This window comes from Alosa sapidissima, chromosome 8 (genome assembly GCF_018492685.1).
Source record: "Alosa sapidissima isolate fAloSap1 chromosome 8, fAloSap1.pri, whole genome shotgun sequence".
Lineage (NCBI taxonomy): Eukaryota > Metazoa > Chordata > Actinopteri > Clupeiformes > Clupeidae > Alosa > Alosa sapidissima.
Window position 1 is genome coordinate 25,894,848 of NC_055964.1, and position 19,661 is coordinate 25,914,508.

The following is a 19,661-nucleotide window of genomic DNA, read 5'->3' on the forward strand; positions in this document are numbered from 1 at the left end:
ATTGACTCCTGCGAAAGTTAAACATGCACGTAAGAGTCTGGCATCGATAAGACCCTTTCTCCGAAAAAACAACTTTCCAACAGCCATTTTGAAATCAACATCGATAACCTTATATCATGATCGACACAGTCCCTTCCCGTTTATGCATGGTCAATTCCACCCATTCCCGGGGTGGTTCAAGTGCCAGCTCTGATCACGTAGAGGCAGTGGGTTAGTTGCTAGTGTTTAAGCACCTCACTTGTCTCAAGTCAACCTGAATCTCTGATTTCCCCCGCGCAACCTGGTATTCTGCAATCAATGAGTCCCTTTTAAACGAAGCAACACATGGTTGCGTCCATTCCTTATTCCTCAGTGTCCTTTATTTACAGCTCGATAAAGCCGGAATTAATAGGATGAACCGGGTGCTCTTCTCCCAATGCAGAACTCTGAAGTGACTTGGCTTGAAAAAGAGCACCGCCTGTCACGATACATCGACGTTTTTGTTTTATGAAATGTCACCTGCTAGATATCCTGAGTAGAAAAGTACATGGTGGCTAATATTGTGATTTGGGGCATGTGCATGAAGCACAGAGGCCGTGAGTATTGTACAGGAGGGAGCACATAAAAAAAAACACTGATGTCTGAGCAAAATTAAACAGGCTCTAACGTTATTTTCTGACGCTGCGTATTCAATGAGAACCCCGTGACAGCCACGCGAGACAATACAGAGTTTCTTTCACACAACTTCTCAGGGAGCGCCGAACTCAAGTTATGATAATGATCAACAACTCTGAACAAACTTAACATTCTCTGCACGATGCAGTAGAATCGCATGTGGCCACTGACCAGGCCTACTTAACGTTATATGGTCTGATATGAAAGATCTGAGCATATTCTAAAACTATATTCAACCTTGAATCGGCCAGCTAATAACTTATGTCTTCAGCAACAGGTAACGTTAGCTAGCTAACGTTAGCCATTTCTGTCAAATTGCTCGCTTGGCAGAATTTAAATTGAGTGTACATTAATTGAGCTAAATTAGGCAATCTAAAGTGCAGTAACATTAATGTTGGCCAGGTTACACATGACACGTAACGTTAACGTTAGCCAACACTGAAGCGAACTAATCTCAACAAGTCAAGCTATCGGTAAAAAATAAGCAGGAAATATTCGTTTACAGTTTACAATCAGCTTAGTTAATGTAAGACAAAACAAATGTGTGCGCAGAAGACAACATCACAACGCAGTCTATGTGAGTGCAATGAACCTTAGTTGTCGGTACTGTTAATGTTAACTTATCAAACTAGGATGGCTAACGTTAACGTTAGATAACTCAACGTTAGCTTCTTTTGTTTCAGACAACTGTTTAGCTTCTGGGAGAGAGTAACGTCATCCCCACTCTGTTCCATTTAGTCTGTAGATACTCGAAGCATTTAACTATCTAATGTTAACTCTAATATTTGCTATAGATACTTTGCTGTGTACATCGTATATTGTATAGTTAGCGGGCGTAGTAGGTTTAATTTTAAGACAGTCTGTCTCGGTGACGTTACTGGATATAGAGTGTTACAAATAAGGCTTGGTTGCATCCCATAGATTGTAACGTTAGTTAATTTTCGCCACCAATTTTGTCTAACTTACCTGTATGCAAGGGTCATGCATTCGAATAATTTCGTCAACGATGCATCAATGGAAAGGTGGGACCTGCTGGTCTTTCCGAAGTGATATGTTTGACAGGTTTGTTTGTTAACTGTGTCAAAGTCATATCCTTTTTTGGGTGGGTGTTCGGTATGCGGGGACGACACCATGAAGTGACCACTGTGAATGATCTGACTCTCCCGTCCATCAGATCTCTTTAACGTTAATCCGAGGTGGGGTTCCTCTGCATCCGAATCGTCGTCCTGTTCTTGCTTGATATGCATAACAGGCCTCCTGTGTTGTCGTATTTCTCTTGTGGCCATGACGAACTGGGCTAGCTAACTTTCAAGAGCGCAAGCCTAATGTTACTCTGCATAGAACTTTTACGAGTTAAGGTAAATTACTTCACATTACCGACACATGAGGTATTTTTCGAAGTAACTGCACATTTTCCCCTTACGTATCTCGTGTCCCCTCTGTTTCTCTTCCAAAATCATCCAACTTTCACTTAGACCATACGGTGTTGATTCCTCAACAACCGCTCCACCTACCTACATCGATAGCTTCTTGAACTGAAAAACTCTCTTCACTTCGTCACTGCGGATCTCATCGTGATTGGACGAAGCCATTGCAACACCCACTAAGTGCTTACGACTGGATGAAATCCAACCTCGGCAGTAGGCTATCATTCTTAGGCTAGGAAAATGTAGTTGTTCTTTACAACATATTTCTTGTTACATGGTCCTGTAAGGAAATGTTGTAGTCACATTATAAATACAGTCAGCAGGCCTATGCATAAGTAAATGCTCGGTAAGGAAAGCTTTTATGCCCTGATACTGCCCCCCAAAAATCTCCAGCTCATTTCTTATGCACAGACTTTTAACCAACATTCTTATCTTTATTTTTGCTGACAATTAAGGCTACAATACAACCGGATTTGTGTAATTGATTCAAATATATATCTATTTTAATGTTCTGAGTTTTCTATTTTTATGCAGAACCTCATGCCCCACCAACACAGAACGTTTAGGGAACGTTTGGGAACGTTATGGTTCTCTAAAGATTAGTTCGAACCAAACCAAAAACTAGAACGTTCCCTCTGGGTTATAACGTTCCCTAAACCTTAACCCCAGGTTTATAAAGGTTTATATGGCTCTGGTTAACCCGTGTAGGTTGTTGAACATTCTAACATAGATTCCGTTCCGCAACAATTGAAGGTTCTAAAATTCTATGTTGAATTCAATGAACCCAGATATTCTTTACGTTCATTTCCCAACATTCCTGTCATACCGGTGTGACGGTACTCCTGGGAAGTTGGAACCAACCATAAACATTCTCCTGTGGTTGCACTGTACCTCCACACAATGTTCCAGTTTGTTTTTTTCTTGGTTGTTCTGAGTGCAGTTGTGAAATGTTTATTAAAACCAACTCCACACGGGTTTCCCGTTTACCAACAAAACTAGATGCGCGCGCAGCCGTGGCGCAGAAGACTCTTGGTGGCGCCGTCCACACGTTATAAACTTAACTTAAATAGTCGGCTGTTGTAAGCTACAATCGGACTTTTTTGTATACACCTGTTGTCTCAATGATAATAACATCTCATTTCAGACTATATTTCAAAGTTTGCCGTTCATTTGCATTATTAATATAACATCGTATTTTGTCATTTTTGGCGAAGACATGCATTCCGTTAGGGATATTGAACATATTTAACATTCTCTAACCATCGTGATTTCGAATTGGTGCAGTTTTCAGCACAAAAACGAATTTTATTCTTCTGCTCTTTTGCATTGCTCTATGCTGTTCTATGGTGCTTTCTGCCTCTTGGTTGCGCACGCATGTTTTCGTGACGTTGCATAGAAATCCATATTTGCGGTCCCTTTATTTAGATTCACTCAAAATGATGTCTTATAAAATCTAAGTAAGATAAACAACATATCAAGAGGATATATTTTTAGGCTTATATCGATTTTGCTAAAAAATGTCATGCTCACAGAGATATTGGATATTTTTTTTTAGTCTGGATCACTTGGATTGTTTGCGTTCTGTACATGAGTCTAATGGTAAGTGAATACGTTACAGTTTCATGATGCTGTGGTTAATGCAAGGGTTTAGTTACACAGGAGATCAAAGCATGACATTCACATTTGGCAAGTTAGAAAACTTCACCAATCAGACCATCCATATGTTTTGAATTGCAATGGAATTTATTAGCAAAATAGAAAGCACACAAAATAAAAATATTTACATCTAGAAGACAGAAGGAAAACATGAAAATTAAACTGGTACTGTTAGTGTTACAATGTAGCTATAGCTGAAACTTTACAAGCTGAATAGTGTAACCTGGTAACAGATGATTACCCACAACGGTCACTATATACATCTTTTGGCAATGAATACATTCAAAAATGACCGTGTACTGGAGCTCTGGGTTGAACAACACACATTTGAAGAGTTTGTAACTAGAAGGAAATGGACATACAACAACGTATGAAATGAAAAAGGCTCAAAAGTGGCCCATGTAGACTTTACTGAAAGACCTTTTCGCTAAAAGTGAGACAAGTCACAAGGTCTTTTAAAGAAGAGTCCAGTCAATGGGTGCCTTCCCAGACTTCTTTAGCAGCTCATTGGTTCTGGAGAAGTGCCTGCAGCCGAAGAAGCCCCTGTGAGCCGACAGTGGAGAAGGGTGCACCGCCTGCAGGACATGGTGCCGTTTCTGTTGGGGGCAGCATTTCCCAGAATCAACAGACCAGACACAAACATAAGGACATGATTACAACACCACCAAAAATCAGATCAAGTCTATATCTAGAGACCAAAAAACTGGATCTAGTCTTTGCAGCAGAAAACAGACATGCCCCAACCTTATTGATGGTCGCTCCCTTCTTTTGGGCATAGGCTCCCCACAGCATGAACACAAGTCCATCCAGGTTGGTGCTGAGCCACTGGATGACTGCGTCTGTGAACGTCTCCCAACCCTGATCCTTGTGCGAGTTAGCCTGGTGTGCTCTAACTGTTAGTACAGCATTGAGCAGAAGCACTCCTACAGACGAAAAGGAGCTTTAAAGACTGGCATGCAGTCTCCCCTCTACAAACTACTAAACTGCAGTAGCAATAAATGAAAGAACGAGTAGGCAAAAATATATTTACATTTAAATATATGGGTCTTTCACAACAGAAACTAAGGCCTTACATATTGAAGAGCAATCAGTGTATTTATGTCAAGGTAGCCAATTGAAACAATAAACGCATATCAATAGAGTGAAAAAAAAAGAAAAAGAAAAAAAAAAAAAAAAAAAATATATATATATATATATATATATATATATATATATATATATATATATATATATATATATAAATAAAAAAATGTTGCCGTGTTTGAAATCATGACTCCCTGTTTGAGAAACTGACCCTACTATGTATAGTGATGTTTTTTAACACCAAGCAGTATGGTCTCTTACCTTGTTTGGCCCAGCCTGTCAAGTCCCCGTGACACGGGTGCTGGAAGCCCTCTATATCGGAGCTTAGCTCCTTATACATGTTCTCTAGGCTGCAGAGATGAGAACAGAACCAGTTCAAGGGGTAACCATGTCACTGACTTGTTTAGGTTTTACAATTTCAGTTTTGTTATAAAGTAAGAAAACAGGTTTTGTTGGTGCTTATAATATTGCACGGATGAAGCTGTATATCTATAAGAGTTCAAACCAAAGGTGAATATCATAATGGTTGGTGAACCCATGTGTACTGCATGTGTATACGTGCAGGTGTACTGTGTACCTATAGACGTGTTTATGCAAAAACAGTCTGTCCCGAGATGCGTTTTTGGGTATTATTCATACTTGTCGTCATCTTTTCTCCAACATCAGCTACTTACTCTATGATGCTTTCAGTCATTCTTCTAACACACTATCAAGTCTCTCACAGTTATAAAATAAGAGGCCAAGGGTAAGGCTTGTATAATTGTGTCTCTGTGTCTGCTCACATGGCTTTAAAAAATCCTACTAGTCCCATTTAGGCCATGCACAACTGCAAAATGTATAGCCAAACCCTTATCACCTTCGGCACAGTTTTCCTTACCCCACAAAAAAATAATCATTTTGTTATAATGTTGTTAACAAAAATATGTTTTGTTAATTTAAGTTAGTTTAACACAAATACTTTGGGCTACAGTGACAGCTTTGGCTAACCGGATGTGATCAATCTTAAAGGGCATTACATAGTAATTTGTCTAAAACTAGCTCACTAACTGCCCACAAACTTAGATTTGCGAACATCAACATCACAGATGTACTGATAAACAGCTGCCAGGTTACTTCCTGATGCATTGCAGTGATTAATTAGGTAATGTTTTGTTAGTTTTCCTGCCTTGACCACAAAGCTATACAAAGCTTTTTGGACCACAATATAAAGCTATATAAAGGGAATGATGTGTGTTCATATCTCGTTCACGTGAATATACCAACAAAATGAATGGGGATGTTTAAAGGTGCTCTAAGTGATGCTGGGTAACGTCACTTCTGTTGACGTTCAAACAAAACAGAGAGCTAGCTCGCTACTCCCTCCACCTCCATCCCGTGCAACTGAAACTCTCCTAAACTCGCATCTCGTCAGTGATTTGCTGGAACAGTTGTTTTTGTTGCCGTTTTTGGAGCCTGGGATGTCCACAGACACTGCACTTTTTTACAGTGTATTCGGGGCACAGGCAGCTAGTGGATGGTGAGGTGATGTTTGCTGTATGTGACAAAAAAATGTTTTAGCTTAGAAACTGCGTAACATCGCTTAGAGCACCTTTCAGTTAACTGACAAAAAAAAATCAGACCTTAAAAGTAGTGAAAACTAGCCTGGCGGGCCATCCTATATCATTGAAATGTATGGTCTGGCATCGAACCATTCACCTCGCTTAATCCAAGGGGCGGGCAGAGAATTGTCTTTCAAACTGCCTAGGCATGCAATAGGCCAGCGCTACGACCATATCCGTATCCGGTCGGCAAAACGGCAAATACATCCTTCCTCGAAAGGAATGACTTAAGTGCATTGTGTTGCTCAACTTTCAAAGAAAAGCACAAGTCCAACTTCTCCAAAGTTGACGCCAACACCGATTCAAACAACCGCTCTTCGTTCGCCATAGCCACCTTCCTTGTTGTTCACCGTCGCAGGACTGTGGTTATCCTGTTAAGCCCGCCTTAAGACTCTCTAAGACTACTGACTACTGACTACTTTCTTTGCACAGCAGAAGTCATCTCTTGCGAATGTGTTCACACATTTTCATTGGGTTCACACATTTCTCACACCCTTTTGCAAAACAGTTAACACAGGTGTCATTCAAAAGCCCCAAACTCTATTGGTTTGAAGTCTGAATCTCTGATACACCTGTGTGAAACTCCTTTGCACAATTCTTCAATCAGCAATCATTCATTATACATAAGAGATGTCTGTTCTGTGTTGCTATTTGCAAGTATGGATCTAATGCACATTTAGACAAAGTACTGTATTGCCTATTTGGTGGAGAAAACAGTACAAAAGGTGTTTATTGTAGGTCTATTTCGATGAAAAATGACAAGTTGTAGTTCAATGAAATTTACTGTATCTTGCTAGGTATTTACTGTATGTATTACATGTCAATGGCAGTTACATCTTGGGAGGAATGAATAAATTATTTTTTTATTTAGTACATTTTGTCTTTTCACTGTTTTTTTCTGATAGGCCTACCAGAAAAGTGAGAAAGTAATGGAACAGACATAGCAAAAATGCTCATTTTGAGAACTAGATTTTGCATTTTGTTGTCCAGTGTGTAATGATTGATTAAAGAGTGTTTTTTAATTGGCAACAAGTTGTAGTGTTTGAAGGCAAGATTTGCTTTTGCTGCATGTTTTAAGTGTTTTGAGAGAGTAACAGCCTTTTGCAAACAAAATGTGTCATTTTGTCCAGAGTGCTTTTGTTCAGACACGGGTGTTAACTGTTTCGAGTTGACACAGGTATCAAAACGATCGAGAAAAACTGTAATTTGCCGCCGCTAGGGTGCGTCTAGATTTCTAGGCTAAGTGAAAACTAGAAAACCGCATGGCTAAACTGTTCAGGCAGGAAACATGAGCAATCACAGACTGCTCTCACCTCATAACATCTTGCTATTTAGGTAGCTATTAAGCCATTTCTGTCCATTCTGGCCAAGAAAATGTCACCCCTCACAAACCTGACTAAGCCATTCGATGACTACCTGGAAACATGTATTTTAACCCATAAAGGATTGCCAACCTGGGTGGAGGACGGACAGGCCTCTGCACACTAAAACACAGTCCATGAGCTTGACCTGGCCCATGGTATGGGTCCTGCCCCAATACCACAACCTTTACCTGTAAGAAATTAAGATACAAACATTTGCAGAATATCCAACCTACAGTCTCACATCTACACTCATTGAATCATCTAAATAATATCAAAACTGGTGGGTGGGTGGGTGTGTGTGTGTGTGTGAGTGAGAGAGAGAGAGAGAGCGTGAATTAATGAGTGACAGGAGGCGCTCACATTTTTTATGTCACACATCTGGGTCCATGTGAAGACCTGGTGTGGGGGAGGATAGACTGTGTGCTTCTTCCGTTCATCTGCTACGAATGACATTAACTGTAAAGGGAAGAGAGAACCTTTTTGCCACGGAATCAGAATTCAGAAGTTATATCTGAAGACTCCTATCAAGAACACAAACAAATCCTCCATCAATACTTATACGGAGCAGCAACACTGCAGCCATGCCAGCGATGCGGTACCTCTTACCTCTTTGAAGTAAGGCTTGGCAAACTCTTTGCTCAGGGCTCTTCGCCAGCTCTCCTCTATGCCATTGGGGGCAATGTGGGTCGACAGTCTGTCTAGTGCCGCTCGCTTGTTGCTAGCAATACGGTCCAACTGCTCCGGGCTCAGCGAAGACGAGGAGCCAGCGTCAGTGTCCTCTGCCTTTCGTTTCTTCATCTGTATAATTTTTGTATATTTAGTTAACGTACTGCTTTGTGTGACTACCGCTTGTCCGATTGAATGTGAACGCGCCCTATGAACGAACAGGGATCTTACGGCGAACATTTGACCGCAGGTACGCACTCATGTATTAGCCTACTTTTTACTTTTAGCGTCGGTCCGGTTGATATAACCAACACCGTGCAACTTTAATGTTGCAGTAAAAGGCATGTCGCGCAGACAATTTCAATGCGTTCTACACACACACACACACACACACGTGACCGGAAACAGATGAGAAATCAACAAAGTAAACTCGCTGCCGATACTGTGCCGAGGCGGCTGCATGATGATGTAGGCTACCAATGTCATTCACCGAACTTTAATCATATTACAAATTGAGAGCTAAAACAGTATTACAAGATTGTTTACATGTTACGACATGAGTTAAATAAGGACAAATGCTTCCGGGGTTCAAGGGTGGTCGATGGTTTGAACAAGTTTGAAATTGTACCGCGCGCACATGTGGGAAATATAAAAGAGCACATGACAAAAATGTAAAAACTGTTCATGAACAGTGCAAGAGCCGGTAGGTTATTTACCCGCCCCTCGTTTCGGCTAATTAACTTAAAATGTAACGTTAACGTTAGTGCAATGGCTTTAGCCAACATAAACTCACACTGTCCTTTACGTCTTCTTCATTTTCCTTAACATCCTCGATACTCCTCTTTTTATCAACTGGAGAAAATAAATTTCTTATGCTTTTCTGTCCAATCATTATGTCCGAGCTTGCAGTGCTTTACGCTATCTTTGAAGAATGTATGGAAGGAAGAGAACTGTGCCAAGTCCGTCAATAGCCTAGTACTCTTTCCCGCCAAATTGACGTGACGCAAAATTTGCATAATTTCAGAGGCGCAAGCCCTGAGTTTGCACAGCAGACGAGGGACAGTCAATTAAATGTGTAGGCCTAGGTGTACATAATAAATGCTGAAATGACTCCATAAGTTTAAAAAAATTCACCTGTCTGCTATCTATCTGTAACCCTTATCTCTATTAGTGTTTTGTGTTTTGCTGGCGCTGGGATGGACCGGTTTGTGACAGCAAGCAGGAAAAGGAAAAGGCATGTTGGAGGAGAACTTGACCAAGCTTCTCACAGCAAGAAGAGCAGAGAAGCTCCTGAAGAAGAGCTGGAGGAGGATTATGGAGAAGAAGAAGAAGAAGAAGACATGTTGCTTAAGGAGTTCTCTCAGCCAATACCATGGCGGAAAATTGAAGCAGAGGGTCTGGACTGTGACTACTGCCTATTGTTCAAGACAGATGAAGCAAATGAGTTGTTCAATGCATTGGAGAGGGAGCTTGAGTACTTTACAGGTGAGCTGTAGCCAAAGAAAGGGCCTACATCCAGGTGCATTGTACCTAGGCTTGTTTTTATGCTCATGATCATGTGCCTAGAAACTTAACTTGGTATGGTAAAGGTCCACAGCAGGTCTAAGGTTACATAGGACATACATCAAATCACTACAAAAGCCCACCATGTCTTCCTCAAGCTTCTTTTTCTGAGTGGATATTTTTACAGAGGGTCTTCATCAGTTTATCCAGCAATAGTCACTGATCAAAAGGACAATTTTGCTTTTGGAGTGTGTTTTTTTCCCCTTGCTGTTTGTGTGTGTTGTGACCTCTGCACAGGTGACCAGGCCAAAGTGCAGGTGTTTGGGAAGTCCTACAGTGTTCCACGGAAGCAAGCGACCTATGGCGATGAGGGACTCATGTACTCTTTCTCTGGGGTGCATCTTCTTGCTCGAACCTGGACCCCAACACTGGAGAACATACGGGATACAGTCACCAAGGCAACTGGGCACACTTTCAACTTTGTGTTAGTCAACAGGTGAGAATATACTGTACAACCAAATACCTCATGGGTTATGAAATCTGTGACATTGTTTCTATTGACCTGTTCTCAACAAAGAATTGTGCACTTTAAACCTATGGTGGTCATCTTAAAGGAAAATTCCGGTATTTAGCACTTTGAGTCCCTTTTCTGGTTTGTTTTGAATGAACTAGAGTGGTGGACACCGAAATTTTGATGATTGGTCCTGTCTCGACCTTTCTGACTCGTTTTGAATCGCCTTTGACTAGTCAGAGTGGCTGCCAGCAGGCATACTGTAGGCTACCCAAACATGTCCTAAAACAACCCCTTAAAGGTGCCATGTGTAAGAATTGAAGTAAAAATATCCAAAAATAAGCTACACGCATCAAAAGAATGAGAAGAAATAAGGGCGATGATGTCATTGAAAAAATGACAAGGTATAGTGCTGCAGAGATATCAACCTGAATTAGCATGCTAAATTACTAGCCACAGCCCGACAGGTGTCATAATACCAGTTTCGGCCATGGGAGGCGGTATGCGGGCAACATAACCGCCAGCCAAACTGCAATACACGTGTCTTGGTTGTTACTCTGAGGTAGACCAACTCACTTTCTGGAGGTATACTGCCCCATCTTTTATAGAATGTGGAGTATGAATTGATTTTTTGACAGACATTACACATGGCACCTTTAACGTTCGTTTTCAAAACTGTGCAACTCACCGAATGGTTAGTGGTGTTCGTTGATTATTAAAAGCAAATATATCGGCGTAATTTGTATGGAGTAATTTCACCCTAGGGTCCTTTGCACCATGACCCCGAGCCAAACACCCTCCCAGAACCTGTTTTCCCTTGGTCGAACCCTGGTCGAGTAGCCCTGTCAGAAACTAATGAGTTTCTGCAGGCGTAATGGAACCAACTTTTATCTCGTAAATTACCCCACTAATAATGCCCTGAATGGTACGAAACTTCTACAGTATGTTCTTTACTCGTAAAACGAGGCATTGAAAAGTTTGTTAGTACACCAGGAGTTTATTTAAATAACACTTGCCTGATAGATGCTACTATACCGCTGCGTCGATGTTACTTCCGTGATTTGGGAAAAGCCCGTAAAAGTCCTGGCAGGAAGCATGCATAAGGATGTAGATCCAGGAATGCACTAATATTTAGTTTGTAGTACCAGTTTGCAACAATTATTAGTTAACACTTCGGGAAAAAATATATTAAAAACTGGATATACCAAAAAACGTTGATGTAATCGCTTCCTGCCAGGATTTTTACAGGCTTTTCCCAAATCACGAAAGTAAAAAAGTAACGTCGAAGCAGCGGTATAGTAGCAGATAGTAGCATCCATCAGGCAAGTGTTATTTAAATAAACTCCTGGTGTACCTACACTGCAAAAAATGAATTCTAACCAAGTGTTATTGATCTTATATTAAGATTAAAAAATCTATTTGGTATTGATTTTAGTATGAAAAGACTTACCTAGCGCCCTCTCAAAAGATCATTTTGACTTAATTTAAAGTCATGGTGCAAAGGACCCTAGGGTGAAATTACTCCGAACCATCGCTTTAACTTAGAGATCGCTTTCTGTATTCCAGTCTTACTCCTCAACTCTAACCAGATTTCCATACTCAAGATTCAGGATTTATTTTATGGTCAAACATCAATAAATAAGTGAAAATATATGTTTGTTTCCATATCAATTCTATCCCTGTTACATCTGCAACTATTTAAAATGTATATGGAAGTAGGTCGAGGAGTTTTTAAACTATTCAGATGAAAATGTGGTATTTTGATGGCAGGAGCTAGTATCAGTGTTGAAGCACATGAGATGGGTTGGTTATTATCTTTTTTATCTTATTTAGCCTGTAAAGCCCTATCTTTCCCTATTGATGTTGCCTACTCTATGTAATGTCACAGCTTTGATTGTGACTGCCTAACCTTGAGTAGAAAAATATAAGACCAAGGTTTAGTGGCTACAGCTGAAATCTAAGGCCTAGGACATGAGTTAAGTACCTTGCTTAATGAGGCCTTTTCCCACAGGTACAAAGATGGTCTTGACCACATGGGGGAGCACCGTGACGATGAGCGAGAGCTAGACCCCAGCTGTCCCATTGCATCAGTGTCTTTAGGAGCAGCGCGGGATTTTGTGTTCCGACACCGGAACAGTCGTGGGGGTGCTGGGAGAGGCGGACCACCGCCAGTCAAACTAGAACTGGCTCATGGTAGCCTGCTGCTTATGAATGCCCCCACCAACACAAACTGGTACCACAGCCTGCCCGTGCGCAAGAAGTCCCAGATGCCCCGCATCAACCTCACCTTCAGGCGCATACTCAAGAAGCTGAAATGACCAAAGAACCTGAGACAAAAAAGCACTGACATAAGCTCTAACATAACAGGTCCCTCATGCCCCAACTCTCCTTTACTGTGATGCAGCCCTGAGGACAAGCTCTCAGCTTCACCTGCACTCGCTCATATATGGGAATAGGAACAACAAACTATGTGTCTTAAAAGATGTTAAGTTGTGCTTGTTTGTTTCACACTGTGTGTAAATGTCTTTCTGCAGCAAATTACAACCAATATCACTTAGTATAATTAAAACAAAACACATTACAACATGTTTACAAGGAAAAGTACTTTTATTTGTTTTTTTTTTATAAAACCAATAAGTACATATAGAATAAATAAGTGAAACGCAATCATAACCTCTGTACAAGAATTTACTAATGCAGAGTGAAAAACAATAAACCAGAAAACTAAACAAATATGGTCCCAAGACTAACATTCTATTGTTTCCTCAGGTTCAGAGACCGAACTTACACAAGGCAATAGTTTGGCTGGACTCTGGTAAAACAAGAGAGTAACAAAAAAAAGAATTTGTGGTATAAATATTTACATACCTTAGCGAGCAGACGTGAACTGAGAAAAGAGATTTTTTTTTTCTATGGAAACTTTTAGTGTCTGAAGTACCAGCACTGCTGGACCTATTCTTGAGGCATTGCATATTGCCCCACCCCCTCTCCAGTCTGTCACAGGTGCTGTCTGAACAGGTCCACTCTATACAGTGTCATTTTTTTTGTTACATTTGTGTTTTCCATAGATTCCGTGGGACCACTAGGCAAGGGATACATTGCTACTCTAACAAACTGCCATGCTAGCACACCCCTATGCCACTAAGATGCCACTACCATAGCACGCTGCTATGCTAACAAGCACATTGTCCCACAAGCTACTTTTTCTTGTGGTGAAACCTTTTAGCAAGCACACGTGATACTCCTTATATCCAAGTGACCGATCTTCAATCAGCAGTACTACCTCTTACACACACAAGAGGCTGTGCTGGTTATTACCTGCTAACAGATCTGGAGAATGACCTATTGGTGCCAGAGTAATCTCTCGACTCAAGGCCCAAAGTGTGACCAATATAAAAATGGCAGCGGTGTATGTGTGGTATGTAGTATGTGGACACATATGCAGTGTCACCTTCAGGGATTTGCAGAGCTGCTGAAATGGTAACCTGCATTTCACAGTACTGTGTCTACACAGATGTAGACCATTACTTTGCCATGCCTATACCTCATTTGCAGGCTGTGCTGACATGATACGGTGTGCATGTGTGTGAGTGAGGGGGGTGGTACAAAGTTAGGGATGAGAGGAACACAGAGAGAGGGCACTTGAAGATTTAAAAAAAGATCAGGAATCAACATGTTTAAAAAAAAAAAAAAAGTAAAAATACACATCTGCCTTGTTTTTGTGACTTGGGGTGGTCACCTAGTGTATCCGGCACATGTCTGGCCAATAGCGCAGTCTAAAAACATGCGTTTGGCTGGAGACTCCATGTGACCATGGGTAGGAGGCAGAGGTGACAGGCATGAATGTGTGTGAGTTTGTGTGTGTTTGTGTGTGTTACAGCAGCAGGACAAAAAGATGCAGGGCCAGATGAGAACAGTGTGTGGACCCTCCTGAGTGTGAGGGAAAAGAATGGAAGGGAACATCAGGGAGGAGGAGGGTATCTATGGCCACAGTGCACTCGCACGTGTGTGTGTGTGTGTGTGTGTGTACGTACGTATGTGTGTGTGTGTGTGTGTGTAACATCAGCAGCGGGTCTCACAGTTTTCTTTTCTTTTTAACAAAAAAACCCCAAAGAAAAGCAGAAACTACAGGAGCCTGAGGCTTGACCTAGAGAGAGGGAGAGCAGGGAGTGATGGCCAGGGGAGGGGGGGGTGACCAGAGGCCAGAGAGCTAAAAGGCGGAAGTCTCTGTAGGAGTGGACAGAGTTAGCTCTCCTCTCGACTCCCAGAGCCGGAGTACTCCAGTTTTCCCTTCTTACTGGGAGGAGCACCATCTTCTGATTCCTAGAAGAAAGAGTGAAAGAGTGAGGGACAGAAACTATAGACCCTTTCAAAAATAAAAACAAAAACAATGCTTGAACGTTCTATTTGGTTCCCAATCTACTTCCTCTACATTAAGATAACATATCGAATGTTAAAACGGAAGCCTTGTAGGGCCAACTATGATGCTGATAATGGAACTCTCTTGAAAGGGTCTAAACACAACAAAAGTTTTTATATCTTTTGTAGTTGATATACATGTGTGAGCCCACATCTAGACATAGGATTGTTCAATATTTTGCATGTATGCATTAATAATACCTGGGGAGTTTTAGAAGCATCCGAGAAAGCTTCCTGTTCTCCTGAATTCTTTCCCTCCTTTTTAGAGAATTCTAGAAGGAAAAAGAAAAATCATATTAATAAACACAATTTCCAATAACTTTTGCACATTAGTGCCATCTTGTGGGGCAGTTGAATATAACCACCACTGCATGTCTCAGGAACAAAGATGCTCCATCATTAAAATTATTTAGATGTGATAGTATTAAAGTAGCCTCATTCAGAACTGATTTTAAGCATCAATTTGTTCTGACCTCAATGACTATGCTTGAGGCAGTACAGTATTGTATAAAGTTATAGCCAACAGTGGGAGCTCGACACTCAGTTTGAACACTCAGAAAGCCAGTTCAATTGTCAAAACCACTTTGAAAGTCTGTAAATTGTTCAAGTGTTTGTACCTGTGTATAGAACAGAGTACTCAGGGAATCAAATGAGTGTCAGAGTGTGTGTGTGTGTGTGTGTGTGCGCGCGTTGACAAACGCACCACTCTTGCCATTAGACACCAGTGTCTCCTTTGCGGGTGACGGACTCTGTTCACTCTTTCCCTCTGTGCTGTCACTCTGAGACGTTGCTACGGCTTCTGGGGCCGGACTTGTGTTGTTACTGGTTTCCTGCTTTAGCGGAGAGGAGTCTGCAATGGAGCTCTGGTTACTGTTGTCATCTGTAGAAGGGAGGGACATGGATCATGAACATGAGAATGTGAAAGAGACAAAAAAAAAAGAGCAAAAGAAACACAGAAATATAGCTAAATGAAGCACACCACTGACCATGCATGTCCATCATCCCAGGAGAGGAGCTATTCTCCGGAGTGGTAAGCTCAGAACCGTACTTGTCATCCTTGCCTTTCTTTTTGTTCTTGCTCTTCTGTGAAGACATGTCGAATGAGAACTAAATTCAGATAGTCACAACACTCCACTACCATAAAACATTGACATGCAGAGCTGAGAATTGTTAGTGTTCAAAAGAAACAACACCATATGAATACCACTGCCCCCTTGTACTAACTTAATAGCTGGAGAAATTTAGCAAAACCAATGTATAAGCTGCGGCTAATAGTTGGGAAATTACGGTAGTCAAAACTAAGTGTAAAAACCTTCATAAGTCTTCAAGTGTTCAAAAGTTAGCAGATGCCGATATCAGAGGCAAAATATAAAATGTTCACACGGAACATTGTCAGCTCTAAGTGAAAGCATTGCATGTGATGCTGTAAACATAATACACTGCACTCTTTACATTTATTTTGCCCCCCCCCCCCTTGGGTCCAGTCAATAAAAGCAAAAAGAGGGTCTGCACTCCAAAAATCTTATAGTGACCTTTCACTGTGTTATTAGCAGCAGGGTCACAAACACTGCAGTCCACTGCCCTTCCTCAGTGTGAGACTATCAACAATGTCATACTGCAAGCTAAACAGAATGGGTCATAACCGACAGGCCTCCTCCTTTAACACAGCTATATCTATATTATGCAATTGGGACACGAATATGCACCACTTATGGATATAGTTAGCATGGGTGAACTTACGTCATCAGATTTAGGCTCAGTCACTGGAACCCACTTGTAGATTCTGAGAGAGGTGTCTCCCACAGTCACCCACTTCTTCTCCCTGAGGAAACACAAACAACTTCAATGCACAAATCCAGTAATTAGTAGGCCTACCTGGTAGGCTAGTAGGAAATATGATGCAGTTGAGGTAGTCAACAACGGAATTGGCCAAATGTGGTAAAAAATATCTTCCAATAGCCAACAAAGAGATGCCTTAAAACAAGTCATCAGCTCGTAGCAGGTCAGTCGCTCTTGGTCTACAAAGACTTTCCACTGAACCGCCGACAGTTCTTGCAATGCTGCCGACACGACACAAAGCAAGTGGCGGGTCTGCTCCGGAGGACGACACGGCGTACTCCCCGGGACAATAAGCCCCCCGCGGATACCGCCCTCACAAACACAATGTCCACAGAATCACCTAGCCATTCAGATCGAAGTGTGGAACATCATGTTAAGTATTATCTGATGTACTCGAAACTCTTGCCGAATGCAACAGACTTCAGCGTGAACTTGCAAGATTGTTTCAAGTCATTGTTTGTGACTTGAGTTTTGCGCTTCAATAAGCGGTAAGCTAACCAAGTCTAGGCCAGTGATAAATAGGCCTACACGTTGTTGTATTTCAGGCTATACTTCTATAATGGGCACAATTATTTTATATTGGCAAGCTGAGCCCAAGAAAATAGACTCGACGAGACCTTTAAGACTATTTAAAAATATAGCTAGGCCTACCCATTGGACATATTCACTTTCACAAGTTTTAATAAACCAAGAACAATGTTTGCTTGATGTTGAAAATTGGCATTTTGTTAGGTCCATGTCAACCTCATTAGACTACAATAACATTGATTTTTCAATCAATGGACATCAGAATCAAATCAACATAACCAAATCAACAGAATAGCCTAACCTATGAGACAATATCGACTAACTCCAAAATAAAAACACATCACATAATATTTAAATAACACACTTTCAATGATTAATCATACCATAAATCGCACACTGAATATAACCTTCACGTTTCCAAATCTCTATCTTTCTCTATGTTTCTTTTTTTTTTTTTCGTTAAACGCAGTTGCGTGTGAAACTTGCGTGCAATGTCTCCCAGCCCCCAACGCACGCCTATTTCTGTCCTGCTGGAAGAACCACTCCAAGCGCTACATTTAAAACCCCGGGAACGTATAAAAGTATTCTCACTCTACAGCGCCTTCGTCGTGCCGCAAGTCACTCACTAAGTGTAGATAACTAATGCCGATTCTAACGTCCCCAACTCACTGCACATTCCGAGCACACAAAGCGCTCTCCAGCCGGCATTACAGGCTCAAACAGCAACGGCTTCATGTGACTGCAACGAAATGGCTTCTAGGTTCAACCCACATTAAATTTTAATGGAAGAAAATCGTCTAATAAAGTAAGTAATACTCGGTTAAACATCGCCGGCACGGCCACTCACAAGCGCGCTTCTACAGCACACCTGAGCCGAAGGAAGATTCCGACCAAAAATCGAACTCAATAAAAGCCCCTTCTTTGGTTTCATTACATTGTTTCTCCTCGTTGTCTCTCCTCCCCCACAGTCTTTCTGTCCTTGAATAACGTGTAATGCCTTTTAGCTCTTACCATTTTCGTACTTTCTCAATAGCGGCCATAACCCGCTTGATGTCATCTTTCGCCCTGCTCCGGGTCTCCGCACGGACCGACCTGCCCGACATTACTGCTGTTGGTAAAATATCTTTTTAGCTCGCCGGCTGTTTAGACACAATGCGAATGCTCAGTAGAGGATTGAGAGAGCGGTTATGCGCCTGCGCAGATCACACACATAGAGCAGTGTGCCCTCAGGACTAGCGAGCAGAAAGCAGGCAGTGGTGCTCATGCAGAGGCAGAGAATTTATCCGCTCGTTGGTGTTCACATGGAGTGTCTCTGGTAGCCTAATGCTAAATCAAACGCGTAAGCGTAATTTTTAGTTCTCATGATCTTGATTAAAACCAAGTAAATGCTTTATTTTATCTGTCCTGCAGACAGAAAGTCAAACATGGATTTGGGGCATTACATTTTTTTATTGAACGATGTTAACCAGAAATAAAATATTATACTGTAAAACAGAGGTGGGACCAAGTCACTGTTTGGCAAGTCACAAGTAAGTCCCAAGTCTTAGCACTCAAGTCCAAGTCAAGTCCCAAGTAAATACAGAGAAGGGCAAGTCGAGTCCAAGTCCAAGTCTCATCAAAGCCAAGTCGAGTCCAAGTCCAAGTCCCAATCTTTTTCAAGTCCTGAACAAGTCATCAGGTACTCTTCACTTAATAATGGCATTATTAGACTATCGATCATAATTTTAACACTTCCATCTAATCCACAGAATTTTTTTTTATAAATACAGATTAAAATATGTTCAATGTTTCTGTCTTGAAATCTTTTACGATATATGCATGCGCATACAATATACACATGTGCATACCTGAGTAATCTGTACAAAACGGATAGCTACATGACAAATAAAAATATTGTTTTTCCAAATTTCGGAGCCCACTGTAAGGATGAGTAATAATTTGACTGATGGCATTTCACTGCGCTAGGCCACAGATTTGCCTGCAAACAATTTATTAGGCTGTCTGCCAGTGGCGACTCATAAGGGAAGCCAAGGTCAACACTTTTATATTATTTAAAAGATAATAATGACACAGTAATTTTGTTTTAAAGTATTCATTTCTTAAGAAATACTACACATTTGATGCTGTTTATCTCATTTGTAAATGGTGCACTGTCACTTTAAGCCCATTGTGTGCCACTGTCCACACATTCTCATAATGATCTTTTTTTTACCAGCTCCATTCCTATGGCTAGTCCACAAACTCAAACATTTTTTGTGCCACATGAATAGCACAATATTAACAATGATAAGTATTATATTAAGTTGGCACAAACAGCTTTCATTCCTTTGGAAATAGATGCATGTATGACATGATGCTTGCTTGACATTTTCTGTTTGCAATTAAATGTGAATTATGAGCCTGGTAGCCAGTA

At 41.2% G+C, this 19,661-nt stretch overlaps 4 protein-coding genes across 11 annotated transcripts in view; 1 reads left to right on the forward strand and 3 right to left on the reverse strand.

Moving 5' to 3' along the window:
* Window positions 1-2,220, reverse strand: part of LOC121714704 (MLX interacting protein) — a 35,459-nt gene extending 33,239 nt beyond the window's left edge. Inside the window, exon 1 of one of the 3 annotated variants that reach the window (XR_006033409.1) lies at window positions 1,621-2,220. Coding sequence is in view for 2 of the 3 variants with exons in the window: in XM_042099719.1 (XP_041955653.1) it covers window positions 1,621-1,940 (320 nt within the window). In the remaining variant the exon portion in view is untranslated. The remainder of the gene's footprint in view (window positions 1-1,620) is intronic. The other 2 variants (XM_042099719.1, XM_042099718.1) reach the window with 2 other exon arrangements.
* Window positions 1,045-13,195, forward strand: alkbh2 (alkB homolog 2, alpha-ketoglutarate dependent dioxygenase). Of its 5 annotated transcripts, none has more exons than XM_042099727.1 (4): window positions 1,045-1,231; window positions 9,620-9,933; window positions 10,249-10,447; window positions 12,474-13,195. In XM_042099727.1, the coding sequence occupies exons 2-4, from the start codon at window positions 9,645-9,647 to the stop codon at window positions 12,778-12,780; spliced, it is 795 nt and encodes a 264-aa protein (XP_041955661.1). In that variant the 5' UTR covers window positions 1,045-1,231; window positions 9,620-9,644; the 3' UTR covers window positions 12,781-13,195. The 5 variants fall into 5 exon arrangements, with proteins under 5 accessions (XP_041955661.1, XP_041955658.1, XP_041955657.1 ...); XM_042099724.1 differs by lacking the exon at window positions 1,045-1,231 and adding an exon at window positions 8,588-8,698; XM_042099723.1 differs by lacking the exon at window positions 1,045-1,231 and adding an exon at window positions 8,838-8,916.
* unga (uracil DNA glycosylase a) lies at window positions 3,806-9,441 on the reverse strand. 2 transcript variants are annotated; one of them, XM_042099722.1, is made up of 7 exons: window positions 9,242-9,441; window positions 8,389-8,580; window positions 8,143-8,238; window positions 7,873-7,970; window positions 5,082-5,170; window positions 4,482-4,660; window positions 3,806-4,333 (listed from the first exon to the last, which is right to left on the reverse strand). In XM_042099722.1, exons 1-7 carry the CDS (start codon window positions 9,338-9,340, stop codon window positions 4,193-4,195), a joined length of 894 nt encoding a protein of 297 aa, XP_041955656.1. In that variant the 5' UTR covers window positions 9,341-9,441; the 3' UTR covers window positions 3,806-4,192. The 2 variants fall into 2 exon arrangements, with proteins under 2 accessions (XP_041955656.1, XP_041955655.1); XM_042099721.1 differs by lacking the exon at window positions 9,242-9,441 and having other exon boundaries at window positions 8,389-8,961.
* On the reverse strand, window positions 13,051-18,539 carry bcl7a (BAF chromatin remodeling complex subunit BCL7A). The gene is made up of 6 exons (XM_042099728.1): window positions 18,260-18,539; window positions 16,622-16,703; window positions 15,868-15,964; window positions 15,585-15,761; window positions 15,083-15,153; window positions 13,051-14,785 (listed from the first exon to the last, which is right to left on the reverse strand). The coding sequence occupies exons 1-6, from the start codon at window positions 18,349-18,351 to the stop codon at window positions 14,708-14,710; spliced, it is 597 nt and encodes a 198-aa protein (XP_041955662.1). The 5' UTR covers window positions 18,352-18,539; the 3' UTR covers window positions 13,051-14,707.
* Window positions 18,540-19,661: the final 1,122 nt, after the last annotated feature.